The sequence below is a fragment of the Myotis myotis genome, unplaced genomic scaffold (assembly GCF_014108235.1).
Source record: "Myotis myotis isolate mMyoMyo1 unplaced genomic scaffold, mMyoMyo1.p scaffold_m19_p_19, whole genome shotgun sequence".
Lineage (NCBI taxonomy): Eukaryota > Metazoa > Chordata > Mammalia > Chiroptera > Vespertilionidae > Myotis > Myotis myotis.
The window spans coordinates 34,886,387-34,910,487 of record NW_023416323.1 but is presented as its reverse complement, the minus strand read 5'-3'; the positions used below and the strand labels follow the sequence as shown (position 1 = coordinate 34,910,487).

At 38.1% G+C, this 24,101-nt stretch overlaps 1 protein-coding gene across 2 annotated transcripts in view; it reads right to left on the bottom strand.

Annotated features, from left to right (window-relative positions):
• The window catches only part of CDH8 (cadherin 8), a 323,696-nt gene that overhangs the window by 49,811 nt on the left and 249,784 nt on the right, over positions 1-24,101 (bottom strand). For both annotated transcript variants that reach the window (XM_036346731.1, XM_036346729.1), the window contains exon 9: positions 8,414-8,535. In XM_036346731.1, the coding sequence (XP_036202624.1) occupies positions 8,414-8,535 (122 nt within the window). The remainder of the gene's footprint in view (positions 1-8,413; positions 8,536-24,101) is intronic.

Below are 24,101 nucleotides of genomic sequence, written 5' to 3'. Positions count from 1 at the left end.
CAAGATTTTCCCAACTGAGTGCCATTTACCACTAGTTCTATAGTTTTCTCTGACGGAAATTTGAAAGATTTTATAATCAGATCTGTTTGCTAGACGCCAAATACCATATACTAGTAGTCCTTTGGCGACTCATGTATTTATAAATGCAAGGGAACCTTACAGTTAAACAAAACCAACAAATAGTCATTAACTTTAACACAGTGGTTCCCAAACTTATTAGGTCAAACACACACACACACACCACCACCACCACCACCACCACCACCACCACCACCACACCATATATTGACATTCTATCTATACCCTGCAAGTGTTTCTCAGGCACTCAATTTAGGAAACACTATCATCGCTCTGCCCTTGAGGCTCAATGGTTGTGCATCGACCTATGAACCAAGAGGTCACGTTTTGATTCCAGATCAAGGCATATGCCCAGGTTGCGGGCTCCATCCCCAGTAGAGGGTGTGCAGGATGCAGTCGATCAATGATTCTCGTCCATCATTGTTATTTTTGTCTCTCTCCCTCTCTCAAATCAATACAAATATATTTATTAAAAAAAAAGAAACACTATCATCTGAAACTCCATCTGAGTCATAAAAGCCTGGAAGACCTTGGGAAGGTGCTGTGTCTAGATAGCTTGTTGGTTATCAAACTTTCTTTTTGCTTCTCTGTCATTCAAATAACATGTCAGCTCCACTTGGTACCAGATCTTACCCGGTTTATGTCACTAGCAGCAAGCCTAAAAGCTTCCATAATCTAGTGTCAATTCTACTTTCTTCCAAAAGGCATGCTCATCAGCATGGCTTCCATGACCAAGTGGAAACAAACAAGCATACACATGTGGCCAGCTCGCTCCCAGCCTAAATTCTCATTCAGTAATTTGTAGGTTGACAATAAAACGAGGGGGAATACATCAATCTGTAACAGCCCCCACATTTAAAATAATCCTCTGCACCATTTTCTGTGGTCACCAATCTCATTCAGGTGAGGGGCCGGAGTAAAACATGTGGCATCTAGACTCACACAAGATGTTCAGCTACCGCAGACAGAAGCTGCAAGTGTGACCTCAAAAAAGATGTAGACAGTGTGTGTTCCTACAAGTTGATTCTAGTGGATTTAAAAACAATAATTCTATTAACTCACCAATTCATATGTGGAGGAATTAAGTAGGAGCCCTTCCCTCACCCTTGACAAATAAAACACTTGTAAATGTTTTATAGGAAACATTCTCTAAGAAAATGTTTGACAGAAGAGGAGTTGTTCCAACATAGGAGACTAGATTGTCCCATTATACTAGTATTAATCCATTTATTAGTAGAGATTATTTAAGGTGTTTCAATCCAAATCAAACCTCATGAAGATATAACAACAAGAAAAATAAAAACAACAGATACAATGCTAATAAAGTAAGCAAAGAAAAAATAAGGAAAGACTCATGGACACAGACAACAGTATGGTGGCTATCAGAGGGAAGGGGGTGTGGGATGGTAGGAGAGGATAAAGGGGGGTTAAATGGTGATGGAAGGAGATTTGACTTGGGGTGGTGAACACACAATACAATATACAGATGATGTGTTATAGAACTGTACACATGAAACCTATAAAATTTTTATTAGCCAATGTCATCCCAATGAATTCAATAAAAATAATAAAATAAAGACAAAAAGACCAACAAATACAATAGTAAAATATAGTTTGCTTGTAGACTGTGAGACTAGTTGAAATAAATACTACTAATTAGAATAATTATTCATTGAGCACCTACAACATGAGGTACCCTTAACATGCTTTTCCTTCTGTCAAAGTTGTGCTCAAAAAGTCATACTTCCACTAATGGCTCTCTTGAAATATGCTTTGCTACAAATGATTTCCTCAAATATTGCTTTATGCATTCCACTAATTTACCATCTCCTCACTCCTGCCAAAATAAAATGAAAATAGTGCTTTATGCATTTGGTCGAGGCCATCAATTTCATCCATTGTAAAACCAACCCTGTCTCCCTCTTGTGCATGCAGACAGGCTCTGAGAGGTGCCTGCTGGCAGGGAAGTTAAAATTACTTCTCCTCTATGTACTGTTTCATGAAGGCGATAAAATGCCGTAATTGCATTTCATTGTTTTACATTTATTAAAGACCAACAAGAACTGAAAAATAAATAAACGAAGTAGCAAACTCATTCATTGCTGGTGTTTAGCAAGAGATAATGATCTTAACTTTTCTTATTAGGCTTTATTTATTTTCACTTAAGTTTTCATGGACTGCTTTTGAATAAAGCGTTATCGATCGCAGGAGTTGATTTTTGTTTTCTTTCGAAAAAGCTCACTCTGGGTCAGCATCTCATTCTCATTACTATTTTTCTAACACAGGCAATGGAATTTCAAAATCTGTTCCCTTGGGAAGCAGTGCCAGACTGGAGAAAGTTCAGGGACTGGGGCACCTTCAAGAACAGACTTTGAAACCCATCTCTGCCACTTTCCATGGCCTTAGGGGAGAGCCTTTCTCTTGGCTAGTCTCAGCTCCCACATCTGGGACATGTGATGGCCACACCAACCTCTTAGGGATGATGAGTACATGCTAGATATCTGTATATATTATTTTATTCATGCAGCTCTTGTAATCCCTTCTCTCCATCTCTACTGCCACCACCTAGACCAGACTACTGTCCATCTTTGGCACATACAGCCTTCCTTTTTTATTGATTTCAGAGAGGGAGAGAGAGGGGGAGAGAGATAGAAACATCAATGATGAGAGAGAGTCATTGATTGGCTGCCTCCCGCACACCCACACTGGGATCAAGCCCACAACCCAGGCATGTGCCCTGACCAGGAATCGAACCATAACCTCCTGGTTTTTAGGTTGATACTCAACCAACCACTGAGCCATGCCAGCCAGGCAAGTACAGCCTTCTTAATGTTCCTTCTGCTTAATTATGCATCTATGTGTGTGTGTGTGTGTGTTTATACATTTAATTCAAATGTAAAACTTTTTGTCCAATGTCATTCTTGCTTATTCCATTCTTATTATACTTGCTTATTACACTTATGCTCAGCAATAGACGTCTTCAGTTCTTCAGACAAACCCAGGTCTTTCTCCCTTTGTAGTCCTGGCACAAGCTTCTCCTGTGGGCTAGAAGGTCTGGCTCCACTCCCAGCATTCCTGGCCCTTTCTCATTGCTTAGTTTCAGCCTCCATGATACCATTCACAAGGTAACTTTCTTGGACAACACTGTATAAAATAGATCTTTGCTTTTTCATTGTTTCCTCCAGACTAGTTGCATTACTGCTTCTTCAGCCCAGTTTTCAAAATGTAGACATATCATTTATTCATTTTACTTTTTGTATAATCTCCCTTCCTTATTAAGTTCCACGTTCAGCCAGAGCAACTCAGTGGTTGAGCATCGACCTGTGAACCAGGAGGTCATGGTTCAATTCCCGGTCAGGGCACATGTCCAGGTTGCAGGCTCCATCCCCTGTGGGGAGTGTGCAGAAGGCAGCCAATCAATGCTTCTCTCCCATCAGTGATGCTTCTCTCTCTTCCTCTCCCTTCCTCTCTGAAATCAATTAAAAAAAAAGTTCCACAAGAGAGAACACGTTTTTGGTCATTTTCATGTTATTTTCCCAAGTTCATATGAGAATATTTAGCATCTTGAGGCTGCACAATAAATACAGTTTAATAAACAGATGAATGATTTTTCATGTGAAGAGGGTTATCTTGTGCACTGTGTGTCTGTGAGTAGAATGAGTGTTTCCATGGTAATATCTGAGAAAATAATTATTGAAATATTTGTCACTGCCAAATGAAGTGAATTACAACCACAATTTTAAAATTCTGTGAATATCCATTACATGCCAAGCATTGGCTAGATACCTATCTAGTAATAAAGGTTATTCTCTTTTTTGGGGAGGGGGGTACCTGTGATATTCCTATGAAATACTAACTTTATATACTGCAGTATTGATCAGAGAAAGAAAAGATTAAAAGAGGTAAATCAGAATATTTTTTTAACCCAGACATAATTAACTTGATTCCAAACAGCACATCTCAACTTCTATAGCAGGTGATGAAGCTTAAATTAGTCTCCACTAGATTTATTTATGGTAACAGGGAAGCTCCTTCCTGGAGGAAAAAGTACTGAAGCAGTCTGTCGCCTAACGGGTTCTCCAACAATAAATATTCTCTGAGACTCAACGCGAGACCTCGATTCATTCCTAGAAATACAACATTTTTGTTCAGTCCCTGTGTCGATGCACCATCTGGGACAAATTACCCCAATTCTGTCTGTATGAGATACAAGAGGCTGGTATCGCCAATAAAATCCTAGAAAGCTCGCATGAGAAGACCAAGATGGAGAAGAGAATGATGGAAGGCCCTCTGGCCAACACTGGCCACTGAAGTTCTGTTTCTCTCACATGGGGTTCCGAGTGTGGTGTTCTAGGGCAGAATGAGGGGAGATGAGGGTTTCTCCACATCTGTTACCTGCTCCTCCACCTGTCCAGCCACATTGCCATTCTCTCCAGACAGAATCGGGGTGATTCCCTGCTGACTCCTGGAATACTTGATAGATGTTTTCTGTCTCTGGTGGAGGTCTTGTCATTAAGATAGCTCCATCTCCTTTCTTTCTTCAGACTCCTTTCTGACTTGAGGATTTGAGGTATTGTCATGCATTTCTATCATTTCTAATTTTATTCTGTTTGCCATAGAGAAAACTCCATGTGGGAAAAAGACTGATGTGTAGGACATTAGTCTAGTGGCATTGGTTTGCCACTAGATCCCCAGTACCAACTCAACTCCTGGCATATAGTTAGTGCTCAATTCATATTGACTGGCTGTCCAAAACCTACCATCCTATTAGTCAAAAGAAATATCAGGCATATATTTTGCTTTCTAATTTTGAAATTAGAGATTTCAAGTAAGTGGAGAGCATATTTTTATTCTTCCTGATAACTGAGCGCCAAGTAATGTGTAGACGACTCTATCATACCATCATTAAATTAGAGATTAAATATATACACCATCTTCTATCTTTTTACTTAAGATAAATTATCTATAACTATTGGAATTAAAAGAAGTGTTACTGGTAATCAGAAAATACCATTGGAATTTATATATTTAACATTTAAATAATTGTATATTGAAGATTTAAAAGAATTCTAACCAGAAAGGATTCATGTTGATTTTGTGTAATATGGAATGTGAATAATTTCTCTGTGTCACAGGGTTGCTGTTATTCTCTAAGGGAACAAATTCAAGAAAAAGTCATCTTTCATTTCAGAATTATGAGAAGGTACTGGGGCTGATATGATTTGCAGTTCTACTTTCAAAGTGAACATCTGCCAATTTTAGCACAGATATGACATGAAATGGAAATCTACACCTAGAGAAGATGAAACTGGCTCACTGGCTCCCTCCCTCCTTTCCTCTCTCTCTCCTCCTTCCTTCCCTCCCTCCCTCCCTCCCTCCCTCCTTCCCTCCCTCCCTCCCTCCCTCCCTCCCTTCCTTTTTTCCTTCCTTCCTTCCTTCCCTTCCTCTTTCCTTCCATCCTTCCTTTTCTTTCTTATTTGGTATTTTGTTGATGAGTTCAATCCACTGGAAAAGATTCAAGCACAAAATAATTATCTATGTTCATGTTGACATTGGTTCTGATTTTATTGTTTTAAAAACCTTTGAGGTTCTCTAGGCCAGAAGTCTTTAGACTGGATATTCTGAATGGCTTGCCCTTAGTTATTGCTAATGATCTCCAGCTGCACTATCTCCCCAGAAGCTGATCCCCTCTGAATTTAGCCTTAAATCCACACCTTCCAGGCAAACCAGATTTCAAAGTCACCTGCACTCCTTACTCTGAGGCTGTTGTAAAGCAGACATCAAATGCTGAAAAATATTGAGTGACTATAACTCTAGTGCTAATTCAATGTTTGACAAATGTTTTTGATCATTTGAGAATGAACATTCTAATTTGAAAATGAGTCAGTGGTCTGTGGGGTGTGAGGAGAGATGACTGACAGTTTTATCGATGTTGAACTTATATAAGTGAACACTAGTGTAGGTAACAAAGATGAATTTTTGGAAAACATTAAATATAAAAATGAGATACTCGAGCCATTGAAAGTGACTGGGAGTGATGTAATGAACCAAATATGACTTCTGACTAGCACAAAGAAATCAGGAAGTTCAGGAGGGGAATGATTGCTTGTGCATAAACCAGTCCAAAAATTATGCTGAAGAGACAAAAGATCTGGTCTTTTCATGTAAAAATGAACCTTTAACAGATCTGCCTAAACAGATTCATTTGAGGATGAGCTAGTGCAGGGGACACACACACAACATAGGCATCTCTTCACAGAAGGAGTCATTTTGATCTGCAAAAATCATAAGACAAAGAATTAACTTTTCTCTTTTATTTTGATCTTGCATAGGAAAGGTGATGAAACAACCTGATTTCCCCCCTGAGGATAGGAACTGTTGAGGAATCATTAAAACCTTGGAAACAGTTGAAATCCACTGGGTAAAACTCCCGATTTCTGGGGTTCCAAAGGCATGTGTGTCAATGTCACAAGCGAAGGCGATGTTGGATTGCTGCAGTATTGATGCTATTGACTCTCTCAACGTGTGCGATAAGTTTTGCATGAACAATGGAGATTTATTTAAATTCTGATGCATTTGACAGATTCTGTATGATTGAAAGGGACAAGCTTATAAGTCTGTGATTGGCTACATTACCCCAGCAATGATCTGGATCACATAACATAGCCTTGAGAGGGACCTGCATATATTGTGTATATTTTGATCAAACTCTCTGCCAATTCAATCCGCCAACTTCGCTAAAGACTAGTATATATGACATACATATCAGGATGGGGTAAAAGTGGGTTTACAGTTGTGAGTATGTGAAACACTGTTTATTCGTGTTATTGTATTAATTTCTATAGGAACAACTATAAATCTATTTTTGTCCCCCACACTGTACATATAAACACACTCCATCCTTAAAGGATCACAAATGAAAATGTTCAAAACATGCTAGAGAGCAATTCCACATGACAAAATTAAGAAACATTTGAACTAATATTAGAATATTATTAAAAATAGTGTAGCACTGTGAAAGGTGAATGTTTTGATTAGAACATTTATATTATCTAGTTGCTTGAAATTAATCAGTGTTATTACAATTTCAGTTTGTGTGTGTGTGAGCATGTGTGTGAGTGTGTGAGTGTGTGTGTGTGTGTGTGTGTGTGTGTGTGTGTGTGCTATTTTGGTAAATGATGCTAATAGTTCAGGTATATGAGAGTAGTCTAGGAGAAAATGTCCACTGTTTTTAAAGGATGGTAACACACTGATCTTTTGTAATAAATGAAAAGTATGGAGCCACAATGCTAATCCTTTTTTTTTTTGGTGGGAAAAAAAATCTGACTCTTGTCAGGTAAACTGCTCGGCAGATAGTAAGTTTAATTCCTAACACCCACATGAGGCACAAGAATAGTTGGATTAACAACTCCAGTGTCATGCTGTCAGCTGCTGTTTATTTAAATTAAAATGTCACCATCCAGAAATAAATTAGTAAGTCGGAAAATGATAAATTTCTTAAACATACAGTACTTCGGCACCTTGTTCAGATAAATCTATTACATTTGGGGTTTTTAGAACTTTACACACACTATTTCCACTTTGACATTCAGAGTATAGCAGGTTTGGTTTTGTTCTTGCTTATACTACTCTTCCTCCAAACCTCCCTCACAAGTTCCCTTCCTTCCTACTCCCTCCCTCCCTCTCTCCTAACCTCCCCTCTTTCCTTTCTCCCTCCCCCCTCCTTACCTCTCCGCCCTCTAACTCACTCCCTTTCTTAATTGTTCCTATTTATACTACATGAGACAGGTAAAAAAAAAAATTCCATCAATACACAATTATCAGATGCTATAGTTACATGTCTAAGACCTACTGTTTATCTTATGTTAAAATGAATTAACTACATTTTTACAGGTTTCAAAATTCACTTCCTACACCCTCAGACAACTGGTTGACCTGGGTCCCTCTATTCTGCGTTATTTCTATGTCTGACATGAGACAAGCATTCCCTCCCCATGAGCTTTCCCCTTGCTTCCTGTCATTTGAAGTTTACCCTTTGCCCCCATCATGCCAACCCCTCCCCTGCTCTCCTCCATACCGTGGGGTAGTTTAAGCTAATTCTTTGGCTCTGTGGTCACAGGGCAGCAGGCTGTTCCACTTCCTGAGCCAATCTGGTCCTACGTAGGGAGAACCAACACTCAGAAAGAAAAACACTCCCTCTCTGTTTCCACCCGGAGTTTCTTGCCTGTGACTTTGCAGAATGAAAATAAGGCAGATGCACACTCTACGGCAGGTTAGTCAAATGTGAGACAGTCGTATACAAACATATCAGCATTAACAACATGGAGATATTTACTTGGCCGGGTTTTCCATTTTCACATAAAAAGGCCTCATATTCGGATGCGAATTCAGGGGCGTTGTCATTGACATCCAGCACTTTAATAGCAACAGGTACTCGTGATATCTGACTGTGGTTCCCTATGGGAAGGAAAAGATAACATCAGCATTGAGGGTATTTCATTGTAACGTGCAACTAACTCAACGTTCTTCTTGAAAGCATGGGTGTCTGTTTCAACTCCCCCTCATGGGGGTGGTTTCAACATGGTGGTTATGAAGTCTGACCACTCAATGAGAAAAAATAGCCAGGGCTTCACTGCTTAAAAAATAGTGTAAATTATTATTCCAAACACCATTTGCTGGAGCTTTGCTCTGAATCATTAAAAAGTTTCCCTGGTGAAGAAAGCTTTATTTTATTAATAAAGTCCATTAGATAAAAGAAAAAAATCCTGTAGGCAACAAAGATTTATCTCTTTGTTTATCTTGGGTAGAATACAACCCAGTGTTGTGCTATCCCTCATTTGACAGGCTATCTACGAAAGACGAACAAAAACCCAGCATAAGGGCCAAATCAATTGCTGATTGGTCCGTCACAATGATTAAAAAATAATCTTAAAGATGGGGGATCGTATTTTTTATGAATTTTATTCTTTATTAAAACTTGACCTTGGGATGGTTTTGGATAAAATAAGCCCAAGTCATTTTAATATTTTCGTTTTCATAAAGATTTTCATCAGTGTACACAGATAATAATCTCCTAATCTTTCCAGGTCAATCCCAATAGCAAATAATTTAATACATAATCCTTAATCCTCAAGCCCTTAAATTTAAAAAGTTACACACACACGCACACACACGCACACACACGCACACACACAGCAATCTGGTCCATTAATACATTGCTGACTTGGGCCACGTGATAATTTTTTATTTGTAGTAAATACAATAGTTTGACTCTGACTGCAGAGTCTTTTGATGTCTTGTAAATTATGCAGAATGCACGGGGGATGGCCAATTATTTATTTGTGTTTCTGTGGCACTAAATATTTATAAGCAAGCCATGAGGGGGAAAGCGTTTGACTTCTGAATATAAAGAAATCAACTTGCATTTGATAGATCAAATCTGCTTTTTGATAATTGATTACATTCAGATCTCTAAAACCTTCAAGCACTCATCATTGTGCTTTTTCTTAAATATGATGGTATTTCTAAAGCACAGACCAAATGATCAGAGCCATGTTACAAATTTACACTTGGTGAACCCCACTGGCAATGCCACATGGTTTAAATCTGGTTAACTAGCATGGCTACTCTCCAGTATTCTAATGTGATTACCTAAGAATGGATGACTACTCTCCTCTGGAATTCCAACCACCTGAGTCATGGAACATAATCTCACTTCCCCCAAATCAAGCCAATGGCCTTAGATGTGTCCCCTGATACATCTTTTCTCCTTTACTATCTTATATCTAATGGAATAATTCATTCTTCATTCAAAGAGGAAGCATGCACCTCCAACTTTTGATGAAAGGAAAAGTTTTATTTAAAAGTATAGCAGCTGTCCTTAAGATAAGGAACTTACATTTCATGTTTTATCTACTTGAGTAAATTCAATAAATAAGGTATAATTATTTGAAATAAGGTATGGTTATATGCTTAAAGATTTATATCTCTTTCTAGCCTGACCATGAGCTGAAGAGTAGTTACTGGAGAGTAAAGGGGATAATATAGTGTTAGCAGTAAATGATGTTTGGAGCTCCATCCTTGCCTCCTACACCCTACATGATCCTGATCAGTTTGCTTGACCTCATGTTATCCCTGCAGAAACTGAAATTCAAGCACGTAACATGTGGTTTACAGAATTATGACATTATATGAGAAAACATTAAAAGTATTATGACAGTATTGGGCACATGGTCAAGGGGGGTATTTCTTGCTGAGAGAGTAGCCAGGAAGACTGGGGCTGCTATCTCCCCCTCCACAAAACCCTAAGTTCCTACAGAAGAAGTCACTTAGAGAGACACTCCAGAGCCTTGGCTGAGGTTCTGGGGATGGGCTAGAGAAGCATAAAGCAGAGAGCTCTGAATTTCTTATAAAGAAGCTAACTTCAACCAAGCCAGTGTGGTTCAGTGGTTGAGCGTTGACCTATGGACCAGGAGGTTACTATTCAATGCCAGGTCAGGGCACATGGCTGGGTTGCAGGCTCGATCCCAATTAGGGGGCATGCAGGAGGCAGCCAATCAATGATTCTTTCTCATCATGGATGTTTCTATCGCCCTCTCCCTCTCCCTTCCTCTCTGAAATCAATAATCCTATATAATAAAGAGGGAATATGCTAATTGACCCTCACATGTCACAAAGATGGTGGCACCCACAGCCAATAAGGAGGGAATATGCTAATTGACTGTCCTTCCCTCAAAGATGGTGGTGCCACAGCCACAAGATGGCGGCGCCAAGTCCCCTCATCCCCCTAGCCGCCCAGAGCCGGCCCGAGGTGCAGGCAAGCCTCAGATGGTGGCTGCCCAGCTGCCCAGGGCCACCCAAGGCTCAGGTAACCAAGGCTGGCTGAGGCTTGTGCTGCTGGAAGTGGCAGTGGCAGCAGCAGAGGTGTGATGGGGGCATCGCCTTCCCCTGATCGCTGGGTCGCCTCCCGCCCCTGAGGGCTCCCGGACTGTGAGAGGGGGCAGGCCGGGCTGAGGAACACCCCCTCCAGTGCATGAATTTTCATGCACCGGGCCTCTAATAAATATATATATGTATACACACACACACACACACTAGTATATATACACTAGTATAAAAATAAATATTTTAAATAAGCCAACTTCATTTGCAAAGGAATGTGGAAAAGTTCAAGTCCATCTATGCACTAAAAATAATGGAGGTTGTTGTGAAAGGCAAATGGAGGAAGATTGGTAGAGTTGGTAGATTCATTGGAGATAGAGTTGGTAGATTCATTGTAAGCCAGCAAGTGGCCAGAGAGAATCAAAAAGGGAGGGAAGAGAAGCCAAGGCATTCCTTGGCTGGAGCTGCATAACTCAGTCTCTACCTTGATTGTCACATGGCCATCTCCTCATTTTCCGGGGTCATCTACTCTTCCAAGAACGCTTAGTACTGAATTTGGGGCCTACCCGGGTAATCTAGAATGATCTCATATTAAGATTCTTTATTGAATTACATCTGCGAATACCCTTTTCCAACATATTGACATAGGTTCCCAGGATTAGGACCTGGACATATATTTTTGAGTTTGACCATTCAACCTCCTGCATTCCCTCCTTCCTGAAAGCTATTTGGGACTGAATAGAATGGGACTATCCCAAATCTGCTCTTGTCCTAGCAAACAAAGATACAAGAAATTAATTTAGTTATACTTCCTTGCTTGAATTCATGTTTCAAAATATTATCAGATATAAGCTTAGATAACCTGTGATTCCCTTCTGAGAATTTTGTCATTCATTCATTTATTCTTTCATCATTTTTCTCTTTATTTGTTCAGTAAATATTTACCTCTGTATTCCCAGTTACTAAGACAAAGCTCCTACAGTTAAGGGATCTACAGTATTCCAGGAAATAAGGGTTTGTTGTACCCTCATGTACCCTACATATTATTCCTTTACAAAAAGCAGTGGAAGAATATTTCCTAAATTCATGGGAAATATTTAAAAGAAGGGATGACTTCTGAATTAGCTTTACATAATGAGTAGACATATCCTGGGTGAAGAAAGGTAGACAAGTCTTTTCGATTGAAGTCAGCCACATGTAGAAAGGGCCAGAAGCCCGGAGACCAAGCTGTTAATAAAATAATCAGTAGCTCCAATGGTGAGAGCATCCCGAGACCTGGCTGGTGGTGACTTCAGGGCAGAAAGTTGAAGCCAATCAGGAAGAGTCTTCTGTTATAATGAGTATAAGCTATATCACGTGATCATTGGTGAGCCAGTAAAAAAATTCTTGAAATTTACAGTTTTAAAAATTATCGATAAAGCAGAATGCCAAGCACAGTTACTTTTTAAAAATATTTTTCTAAGTATATGAGTGTCCCAGAAATTTACTATGGCAATTTCTTGAAAGTGTTAAGAATAAAACAATAAAATAAACAAGAAACTAGTACACCACATCCCCCAAATATCCTCAAAAAATGTGTTATTATTGTCTCTGTTAAATAAATGTGCATGATTAAAAATTTTGCAACTTATCATAATTTCCAACATGTCATCATTAAATGCTGAAAATTCACTTTTATCTAAATTAATGAAATGATGGAAGTTCAAATTTTCAAGACATTGTAGAGCAATACCACTAATTAATTAAGCTTCTAAGAAAAATTATTCATGTCCTTCGTGACTGGCCCCAAAATGTTTGCCTTTCATCTGATACACAAACATTAAATATAAAGATAATATAATTAGAAACTTGATTAGCATTCATTAAAGATTACTTTTCTAAACACCAGAGATGTGACTAAGTGGTCTGGAAGGAAAAGCCCATTCCAGTGGCCACAAGAGTCAGACAGTTTTTACATGTGATGAGAAAGAGACTGAAATGGCAGCGAGGATAAACAACTCCTTGACTTCTGCCATTTGAATCACAGCGACTCCCTGTCACCTCTCTGTCACACAGCCTCATGAACTGCCCATTAATTTTGCCCTTTGATAATCAAAGGTAATGGAACGCTGCCAAGTCTAAGTTACTTGGGAATTTGCTTCTAACTAGCTTCCATGAGCTGCTGTTTTCACAGGCATCGATTGAAGTAAACAGCCTCTCCGTTTCAGACTATAAGAGAGAGGGGGGAAAAAATTGGCAAATTTAGATATACTAGTGAGGCTCAATAAATAATCCTTGAGCCTTCCATAAGCAGAAGGGCGGAAGCCATAAGCAGTAAATTCCAGTCAACAGGGCCAGGCAAAATAAGAGAATTTATAATTGTGTCGGGGATGGAGGCACAGTGGAAGTTCATAAAGTGGGAAGACGTGAACTGAATATGTGATCAGAAAGCTGGCAACTTAGGAAATTTAAAATGAAACGGGTGAGAATTTGAAACATCATGGAAAATCATTTCAGCAGTGGGTGTAGGCTCTCTACTGACTAAAGTTAAAACCTTTTGAGGTATATTTTGCCCATAAATGGTTTGATAATTTCTAAATCAGTAGCGATAATTTACCAATTCATAGGATATTAGCATCCAAACAAGTTGGAATATAATAGCCAATGGACACCAGCAGGGTAGGAATACCACCAGGGTTGGGGTGTGTATGTGAGTGAGTGTGTGTTTGTTAATCCTTACTTAAGGATATTTTCTCCATTAATTTTTAGAAAGAGTGGAAGGGAGCGGGAGAGACATCAATGTGAGAAAGACATATCCATTGGTTGCCTCCCGCATGCCCCTGAGAAGGGCTGGGGATCAAGCCTGCAAGGGAGTACATGCCCTTGACTAGAATCGAACCTGGGACCCTTCAGTCCATGGGCCAATGCTCTAATCACTGAGCCAAACCAGGCTACCAAGAATATTTTGACTGGTTTTTCTCTTTACAGTATATTTTTATGCTTTACCCTTTTACTCTAGTAGCAACTGTATTGATGCCCTGGTTCACACACAGTCCCGTGAGTGCCTCAAACACATACCCAGAAATCTCTGCCTTCTAGTGTGCATAGAAAGAACCACTGACCACCAGAATTTTAATAATTTTCATGACAGGATTGTGAAAATTCCAGCAAGCCAGGCTTTAAAAAACATCACACTATTTCACTCCTTAAAAGCTGTCATATTTACACAGTGGTTGTGAAGAAAATTAGAACCATAATCAGATGGTGGGATTGGTAGCACACGAGCAAAGCTTATGTGTCTTAGCTTTTCTATTCACCAAGGAGCAGCCCTCTCACAAAAGCGAGAACAGCGCTTCCTCTCACTGAGAAAATGGTGGGCTTGCACATATTTGCAAATTCCTGTAACTCCCTGGAGAAAAGGACTCTTAAACGGTGACTTTGGTTAGGTCCTCACAGTCCCTGTCATTTTCCCTACTGACAGCGAGAAAGCATATTCTCTGGCCCCCCGACTTCCAAGGGCTTTCTAAATGGGAGGACATATGTGGGTCTCTTGTTTATTCCAGAAGTGAACCTGGGAATAGGGGGTCACCCCACCCTTTCCCTGTGTGTCTACAGGGAGCCCTCAGTATCATCTCTCCAGCTCACGGGAGTTCAGGGCCAGGAAACCACCTTCATGACCTAACATTTTGATCCTCTGGGGAAATGCTGTAGAAACCATTGAGGTGAGAACTGACTTTCTGAACCTTTAGATACTATATATTTTATTAACTATAAAACTATAACAGTTATGTTCTAAATAAAGGCAACACATAACTGCATATACACATATAAAGACAGCTTATAAATGAAAAGGCAGTACTTGATGAGAATGGAAATGTTATATTTTTTATTAATATGTTATTTAGTCGACTTTTAATTGTTTACTTATGCTTATCACTTTTTTTCTCTGTTGTCTCTACTCTTTTTCTTTTAAATATGTATTTTTATTGATGTCAGAGAGGAAGGGAGAGGGAAAGATAGAAACATCAATGATGAGAGAGAATCACTGATTGGCTGCCTCCTGCACGCCCCCTCCTGGGGATCAAGCCTGCAAGACATCTAGCATGACCAGCATCCCAAAAGCCTCTCATGTCTTCTCAGTTATTATGCCCGTCAGGCATGTGCCCTGACGGGGAATTGAACTGTGACCTCCTGGTTCATAGGTTGATGCTCAACCACTGAGCCACACAGGCCGGGGTCTATTCTTTTTTGTTTGTTTTGTTGCTGTTGCATGTGTATATGCATTGGGGTTTTCATTTGCTTTGTGAAAGGTATGCCTCATCATTAAACTGTATTGCTTCTGCTGAATTTGTAACTCAAAAATATCAATTCCCTCCTTTCAAAGCCCTAAGTTCATGTTTATAATTTTCTTGTACATCTCTCTTTCTCCATACTATAAGAGATAAGAAAATAAAATTCCATAATGAATTTATTATCCCCGATGCCCCCACTGGCAATCTAAGTCTTCTTTGCAGAATCTCTCATTCTGCCAACAATTTGCATTATGTTTCTATTACTAAATCCTTAGGTTTTATTTTCCCCTTAATTATTTCAAACAGGATCGATTCAAAAATACTGGAACTAAATTTCTGGAGATCATTTTTCTAATGCAATTCCACTTAAACCCCTTATAAAACAGAATCTTAATTATGGAGACTAATACTTGTAGAGGAATTATGTACAGAGTTATTTAATATTCAGTTTAAATGCTCATTCAATATCAACTTACAATAACAATTGTGCCCTCGATTCACACATGTACACACAAACACACATGCACTTTATTAGAGAAGAGAATTAATATTGTAAACAACCCAGCACATATTGCATGATCTATTATACACTATCTCTTTGAAGTGTATTGGCTTACTATGAAGACTTTTTTCTCAAATGGGAATATGATTTCAGAGTATGGGAGGACTGAAATCAATTAATATGAGTTACATATCATAATAGATAGTAAAGAATTATCATTTTCTAAATATCTAATGAGCCTAAAAAAATCAAATTATATGGAATCTAGTCAGCTGGCCCATATCTACTCAAAGCCTGGAAGTGGTAAAGAAATAGGAATCCCAGGTAGTCTGACCAACAGGTAAAAAAAAAAAAATTAAATAAATAAATAAAAACAAAACGTGTTTATTCTCCACAGACTTTCTTTAGCATAGCACTTGTAAAACTTAATCTTAAAAAACAAAAACAAAAAACAACCCCCCTAATTTAAATACAGATTACTTCCTAAACAATGCAATCCTATATAATAAAAGCCTAATATGCAAATTGACCAAACAGTAGAGCAACTGGTTGGCGGGGACAAGGCTGGCAGACCAGCCAAGGCAGGTTCCAGCAGGCAGAGGGAGGGGGTGGTGGCAGGGCGATGGGGCAGGACCAGAGCTGCTCCCTGGTGGTCAGTGCACTCCCACAGGGGGAGCGCCACTCAGCCACAAGCTGGGCTGAAGACTGGCAAGCAGTGGCCGGAGCCTCTCCTACCTCTGCTCCCCATGGGGAGCGGGCCTAAGCTGTCAGTCAGACAGCCCCCAAGGGTGCAGGCTGGGCACAAGAGGGCGCAGGCTGGGCTGAGGGACTACCTCTCCTGCCCCTGTGCATGAATTTTTGGGCACTAGGCCTCTAGTACAATAATAAACAACATCAAAAGAAAGGTTTAATGATTCTATTCACATGGCATTTTCTATTAATATATTTATATTTAGAAATATAATCATACTTAAAAAAAATTCTTGGGGTAACTGCCTTAAAGTTTTTTTGTTTTTTTTGCATGAGATCAAGTTCTGCAGGGGAAGTGGGCCAAGCAAACAATAAACTGGATAAATCTTTAGGGTGTATTCCTGTGTATTTTTATAAGATTATCATCCCCATGTAGCCACTCCACAGATCAAGATATCTGGCATAACCAGCATCCCAAAACCCTCCCATGTACCTCTTCTCAGTCATTACGTCTGGCAAGCTAACTCGATTCTGTTTCTTAACAATATATTAGTTTGTCTTGCACTGAATATTATAAAAATTGAATTAATAGAGTGTACACACTTTTCTATTTGGCTTCTTTAGCTCAATATTGTATTTTTAAATTCATTTGTATGTTTGCATGTAGCTGTAGTTCATTCTTTTCCATTGTTTGGAAAATAATTTGTATTGTACATATACCACAGTAACTGTATTGTATGTATACCACAGTTTATAGTATTTGTAAATTCATTCATATATTTGCGTGCAGCTGTACAGTTCATTATTTTCTATTGTTTGGAAATAACTGTATTGTATATATAATACTGTAATATATATATATATATATATATATATATATATATATATATATACACACACACCCAATTTATTGATCTTATCCTCATACTGGCAAATACTTGGGATGTTTCAGTTAATGCTATTCTGAAAAGTGCTATTATACTTAGTGTATTTCTCTTGGTGCACAAATATATGAACTTAGATATGTTATATACTTAGGAGTCAAGTAAAATATTGATTATAAGCTATCAACCATTCAGCTTCAATGTATGCTTCCAAATATATTTTTAATATGGATGTACCAATTTACACTTTGCCCAGTAATGTATAAATACAGCAATTGTTGTACATCTTTAACAATATCTGTTAAAGCAGGTTACTGCTCATTTTTAATTTCATCCATTGCAGAGGTATGTCATTGTATTTCAGATAGATCTGAATTTGCAATAACCTGATGATTAAATGTGAAAGACCTATTATGCTTACTGGCCACTTGAATATCTTCTCTGGTGATGTACCTGTTCAAGTTTTTGCAATTTTTTTTTGTGGGGTTTTTTTAATGTGAAGTAGCCTATCGATGGGACTTATATTCAGATAACTGATGATTTTTTAAAAATTGGTTTCAGAGAGAAAGTGAGAGGAAAAGACAGAAACATCAATGATGAGAATCATTGCTTGGCTGCCTCCTGCTGGGAATTGAGCCCGCAACCCGGGCATGTGCCCTGACCTGGAATTGAACCTTGACCTCCTGGTTCATAGATCCATGCTCAACCACTGAGCACACCAGCCAGGCAAGTTTTTGCCATGTTTTAAGTTGGGTTGTCCATGTTTTCCTAATTGATGTGCATAGTCTATGCTAAGAAGCTGAGTCCTTTGCTAGATGTGGGCATCACAATCCCTCTCCCTCTCTGTGGTTTGACACAAAATTTGAAAATTCTATTACCTCTTAGGAGACATAATTATTTTTGAAATTTACATCTCTGATCTATATGAAGATTACTAATATCGATTGTCTGAGAGGTCAAAGTTCAATTTTACCTACTCCAGATATCCAATTCACTATCCAGTCAATACAATTGAAAGTCCATCTATGGTATCTTTGCCATAAATCAGTTGAGAATTTTTGTACAGGTCTGTTTCTGGAATTTTCTGTTCCACTGTTCCATTTTTCTATCTTTATTGTTATGTAACGCTCTCTTAATAACTCTCTATATATGAGATAAATGCTCTATATTGCAATTATGAGTATGATGAGATCAACAATTATGGTTTTCTTTTGAATTTTTTTCCATTATTTTCCCTTTAAAGTTCTATGTACATTTTAGTGTTATTAGCTGAACTTTGTGTGTGTGCACATACACACACAACTGTCGGATTTTTGATCGATATTGCAAAGAATCTATAGATAAATTTAAAGAGAAAAAAAAAGAATTTAAAGAGAACTGTCATGTTTTATATTTGAATCCCCAAATAGGGAACTTTAGATATACTTATTTATTTATTTAGAACTTAGTTAATTTCAGTAATGTTTTTTAATTTTCTGGTTAAAAGCCTTGCATATCATTCATTAGATATCATTACTACTTAATTGAAGTCACTTTAGTATTTTAAGTAGTATTTTCGTTTTACTTTCTGAGAAGTGCTAAGAAATAAATATTGGGTTCTTTAATAATAATTCTACCAGGCATGCAAACTTTACTTATTATTTATAAATAGGTTTTGTTTTCATGTCTGGGTACTCAATCATGTGGTCTGTGAATAGTGACAACTTTATTTCTCCCTTCCCAATATTTACACTTTCATTTCTTACTTGTATCTGATTGTACTGGCGAAAAACCGTCAGTATAATTGCATACAAATAGCAATAGGAGACAACCTTATCTTCACTTCCAATCTCAGTGAGAAAGCTTTCAATATTTTCCCATTAGGTCTCATATTTGCTATGATTTTCTATAGTTGCCCTTTATCAGATTAAGTTCTCTTTGATTTCTAGCGTGCAAAGACCCTCCCCCCCTTTTATGAACAAGAGATGAGTATCTCGCAGTTTGTGCATCTGTGGAGCTTGATCTTATGTTTTTTTCTCTTAATATTTTAATTTATACTAATAGATTTTCAAGTGTTATAATCTGTCTTTGTATTCCCTGGGTGCAATATTATATTTTTATATTAGTGGCTTTGAATTGCTAATTTGCTACCTAGGATAACATGAAGCAGGCTGTTAATTCTTCTTTCTTGTAATATTCTTGTCAGGTTTGAGCAGTAAAATCACGCCGGCTTCCTGACATGAGGTGGAAATGCTGCCTCGTTTACTTCTCTGATAAACTGTGTGTCAGATTCACTGGGGCATGACAATTTATGTGTGAAGAGTTAGTAATCACAGATTTAATTTATTCAATACAGAAAGTGATAGACATATTTTTGTTTTTCTTATTTATGGCAGTTTGAAAAGACTGCATTTTTCAACTCAGCCTATTTCATATGTATTTTCATATCTTATTGGATCAATATATTAGTAATATCCAATTACCATATTTTTAATGTCTATAGTCTGTAATGATGTTTCCTTCATCATTGCTGATATTGGTAATGTGGACCTTCTCTATTTTTTTTCTTGCACGATTTTATTAACTTTATTCATCTTTGCAAAGAAATAACTTTTGGCTTTGTTGAATGTCATTACTGGACATGTCTTCAATTTCATTATAGTCTATCCTAAATTTATCTTTAGCGCTCTACTAGTTCTTAATTTTCTGTTCACTTCCAGTCTTTTTGAAGTGGATGCTTAGATTGTTGATTTTTTTTTAGCATTTTTTCTAGTGTAGACACTTAAGGCTAATTTTCCTCCAGGCACTGTGAGCTGTAGTCTATAAGTGGTATGGTGTCATTATTTTATCATTCATTTTAAAAATGTGCTCATTCCCTTGGTGATTTTAGTCTGTATTTCATGGATCATTTAGAAGTAAGTTTATGGCTTAATTTCCACTATTTGGGATAATGTCACTTTTTCATTATTTATTTCTAGTTTAATTCCATTGCATTAAGAAAACGTACTCTGCACATGTTGAGACTCATTTTATGGTTCCATTTTGACCATTTTGGGTAAATGTTTTAAGTGTGTTTGATATGATTTTTCTCTAATTTTTAAAAATTATTTTAAAATATTTTTCTTGATTTCAGAGAGTAAAGGAGAGATAGAAATATCTATGATGAAAGAGAATAATTGATCAGCTGCCTCCTGCATTCCCCCCACTGGGATTGAGCCCACAACCCGGGCAGGTGCCCTGATCAGGGATTGAACCGTGACCTCCAGGTTCATAGGCCCCTGCTTAACCACTGAGCCACGCAGCCCAGTCAAGTTTTCTCTAATTTTTGAGTGCTGTGTATTTTACATTTCAGTTATATAACTTTACTAATCATAATATTCAAACTTCCTATTCTTACCATTTTTGTTTGTCGACTTGTTTGATTAGCAGAGGCTTATATTTTAAAATCTTTATCTACAAGCATTAATATGTCTATTTTTTCTGTTTGCTTCAGTCAATTGCTTATATACTTGGCAAACAATATCTTAGGTCAGTGATGGCGAACCTTTTGAGCTCGGCGTGTCAGCATTTTGAAAAACCCTAACTTAACTCTGGTGCCGTGTCACATATAGAAATTTTTTGATATTTGCAATCATAGTAAAACAAAGACTTATATTTTTTATATTTATTTTATATATTTAAATGCCATTTAACAAAGAAAAATCAACCAAAAAAATGAGTTCGCGTGTCACCTCTGACATGCGTGTCATAGGTTCGCCACCACTGTCTTAGGTACATGAACACTTAGGATTTTTATATTATCTCCCTGCTGAATTTAATCATTTATCATTAGGAAATTTTTCTTTTTCCTTTCGGTAATATTTTTTTCTCCTTCCTCTATAGCTGAACTACTCTCACTTGGCTTGAATTTCATACATCTTTTTCAATGCGTTCAGTCTTCATGTGTTCTTATAGTTAAGGTTTATCTCTGATATGAAACATGATTTGAAAATTGGTATTTTTTTCCTAGTCTGACAATTAACATCTATTCATTGAAGCATGTAGTTTAATTATATTTAGTATGAATGTTTATATATCTGGGTTTTAATTTCTTATTGTATCTTTCAAATGTCTTTATCAGTTATTGCTTATGTTCCCTCCTTTCTATCTTTTTGGGATTAATATGTCTTAATGATTCTTTGTCCTTCCTTAGCCTATTAGTTATATAGTCTTAAATTAATAGTATTTTAGTGGGAACCTTAAAGGTCATATGCATATATGTGTCCTTGACTTACTAGAATATGATTGTGCCAGTTTGTTATACCCTTCCAGTACCTGGGCTTTAATTTTGGATATGAAGAAGGAAAGTATATTATCTCCCTTCACATAGGGTTGGATGATCTCCTCACAGGAGGATATGTAGAGATGGATCTTTGATAATGTCAAGACTGAATTTCAGATTATAAAAGGGCTGATTTAATTTCTGGTTTTCCTTGACTTCTAGAGCCCATCCTGCCTGTCCAATTTGTTTCACTTTTTAGCCTCTTAGCACATGCTGTCTGATTGCTTTCAAATCCTCTTACTCCTACACATTTTAAGAATCGGTTAAGTGCATCATGGGGAAAAGGTACCAGAATGCTCTGATACCTTCCCTTCAATGACCTCCTCCCTGTAGCTTTGGCCTCTCAATTTCTGGACACCTTGGGAGCCCTGAAGTACAATGGCGTCTCTACTTTCCCATGAGGCCATCACCCACTCCAGATTATCTATCTCAGCTTGGTTTCTATGGCCTGTGAGTTCCATCAGTTAAAGCTCTGAAGGGAATAAACATGCTACATTTAGGAGTCACCACAATTTGCCTCCTTCCTATGGTGTCTTGGCTTAAGTACTGAAAGCCTTCAAACATTGTTCTCCTCCCCGCTCCCCTAGTTTTATAGTTATTCCCAGCGGGAGAGTTAGCAAGATAGAAGCTACCATCACAGACATAAGAAAAATATTTAATTATTCCCCCCATCACACTGTGGTGTAATATGCTCATTATTTCCCCGAGAAAATTAAACCATAAATCACCGTGTATTTGATGGACCATGGACACAACTTTTACTATAAAATGACCCTAATCCTGCGTGAGGCAGTGCCCAGAAGAATTCATGTATGGTATGAATAATTAAGCTGGTGTTATCTTTAGTTAATGCTCTGACTACTAAGCCAGACAGATCGCCGGAGACTGTTTTTTCTCCGCCTGTGCTTTGGCCACAATAAATTCTGCATGTATTGTGACAGTGGAACAAGATATTGAGTTAAAAAAACAAATCCATAATTCAAGATAAATGATTAGCAGAGGTGGCTGGAGTGATTGCAGTACAACCCCTCACCTCAGGGTCAAGGACATTGCAAGGAAAGGGATGATGTTGATTTATTCCCAGAAGTAAATATTACACGGCTTGACTACGTGAGAATGTGAACATAGCTATACATGGTTATATCTATACATCGCTACTTCTGCCAACCACATTTGTATCCACAAAACCATCTATCAATGTGTATTAGGAACATAAGTAGACACAGAATATTACGTATTCCTTGACTAAAACAAAGGAGATGTATGAGATACATTGGGTAAAATATGCAAATCTATAAGTAATAGGAAGCACTACGTATTTTTTAATAATTGTGTTTGCGGGGACAAGCAGAACACTTGTTCATAATGACTTTGTGCAACTTGGGATGGCTAAACTTCTCTCTCTCTCTCTTTCCCTCTGGTTATAGGTAAAAATTAGTTGCTAGCTGTACTAAGCTCGCGTTTACAATATCTACCCTATTCAAGAAAGGTTAATAAATTCTTCCTGGACCTAGTAAATCTATCAGGCAAATTTACAATGCAGAAGAAAGAGAAGCTGATAAGGACACAAAGTGTCAAGCTTATTTTAGAACCTTATGAGAAAGTGAGAGGACACAGGCCGACACTGGGACCCTCAATGATGCTGGAAAAACAACTGCAACTAGTGGTGAAAAAGCAGCACTGCTGGGGGCTTTCTGTTTGAATGTATGGAGATGGCCAAAAGCTCTGTGTGCTACCAGAAATTCCTTAATTAAAAACACACACAAACATGTCAAAGACAAAAGTGAAAAGTGATTTTTTCCTTAGTACATCAGAACAAAAGGAAAAAGATGAGCGAAACACGCTGCAAGCAGAAGGCTAAGTTCCACGGCCGGCATCTGCATTTTTGCTTTTGCACACAATCCACCTGATTGTGCTCTCCTTCCTGACATGGCCTGGCCCGCTGGGGGCACAGCTTTGAGCAAAGTACGATGTAATCTAATTTATCTCCACATATCAGCACATCCCCCTTAAAACATGAATCATTTTCATGTGGGTTTCCCCCATCGAGGTACTGGAATCCATCCGTGGAGAAGGAACCACTTTAGTTGATGTTTCCTGTGCTCCACTGGGTGATGGAGAAAATTGCATGATTGGGGTCTAAGCTCCGAGGAGTCTTTCTATAAGTCTCTCTCAGCACAATCCAATGGACAGTGAAATCCTCCTTGCAACCCCGAACCTTACTCCATGAATAATCCATGCTTACCACATCAGAATATCGTCATCATCATCACCATCAGCAGCAGCAGCTTAAAATATATTTGCTGTTTACCAAACACTTACTTTGATGTGTTTCATGGCACCATGTTTTTATTTTTATGTATTTTTATTTTTTAAGTATATTTTGATGGATTTCAGAGAGAAAGGGAGAGGAGGAGAGATGTAGAAACATCAATGATGAGAGACAATCATTGATGGACTGCCTCCTGCACACCACCTCCCTCCCCACACTGGGG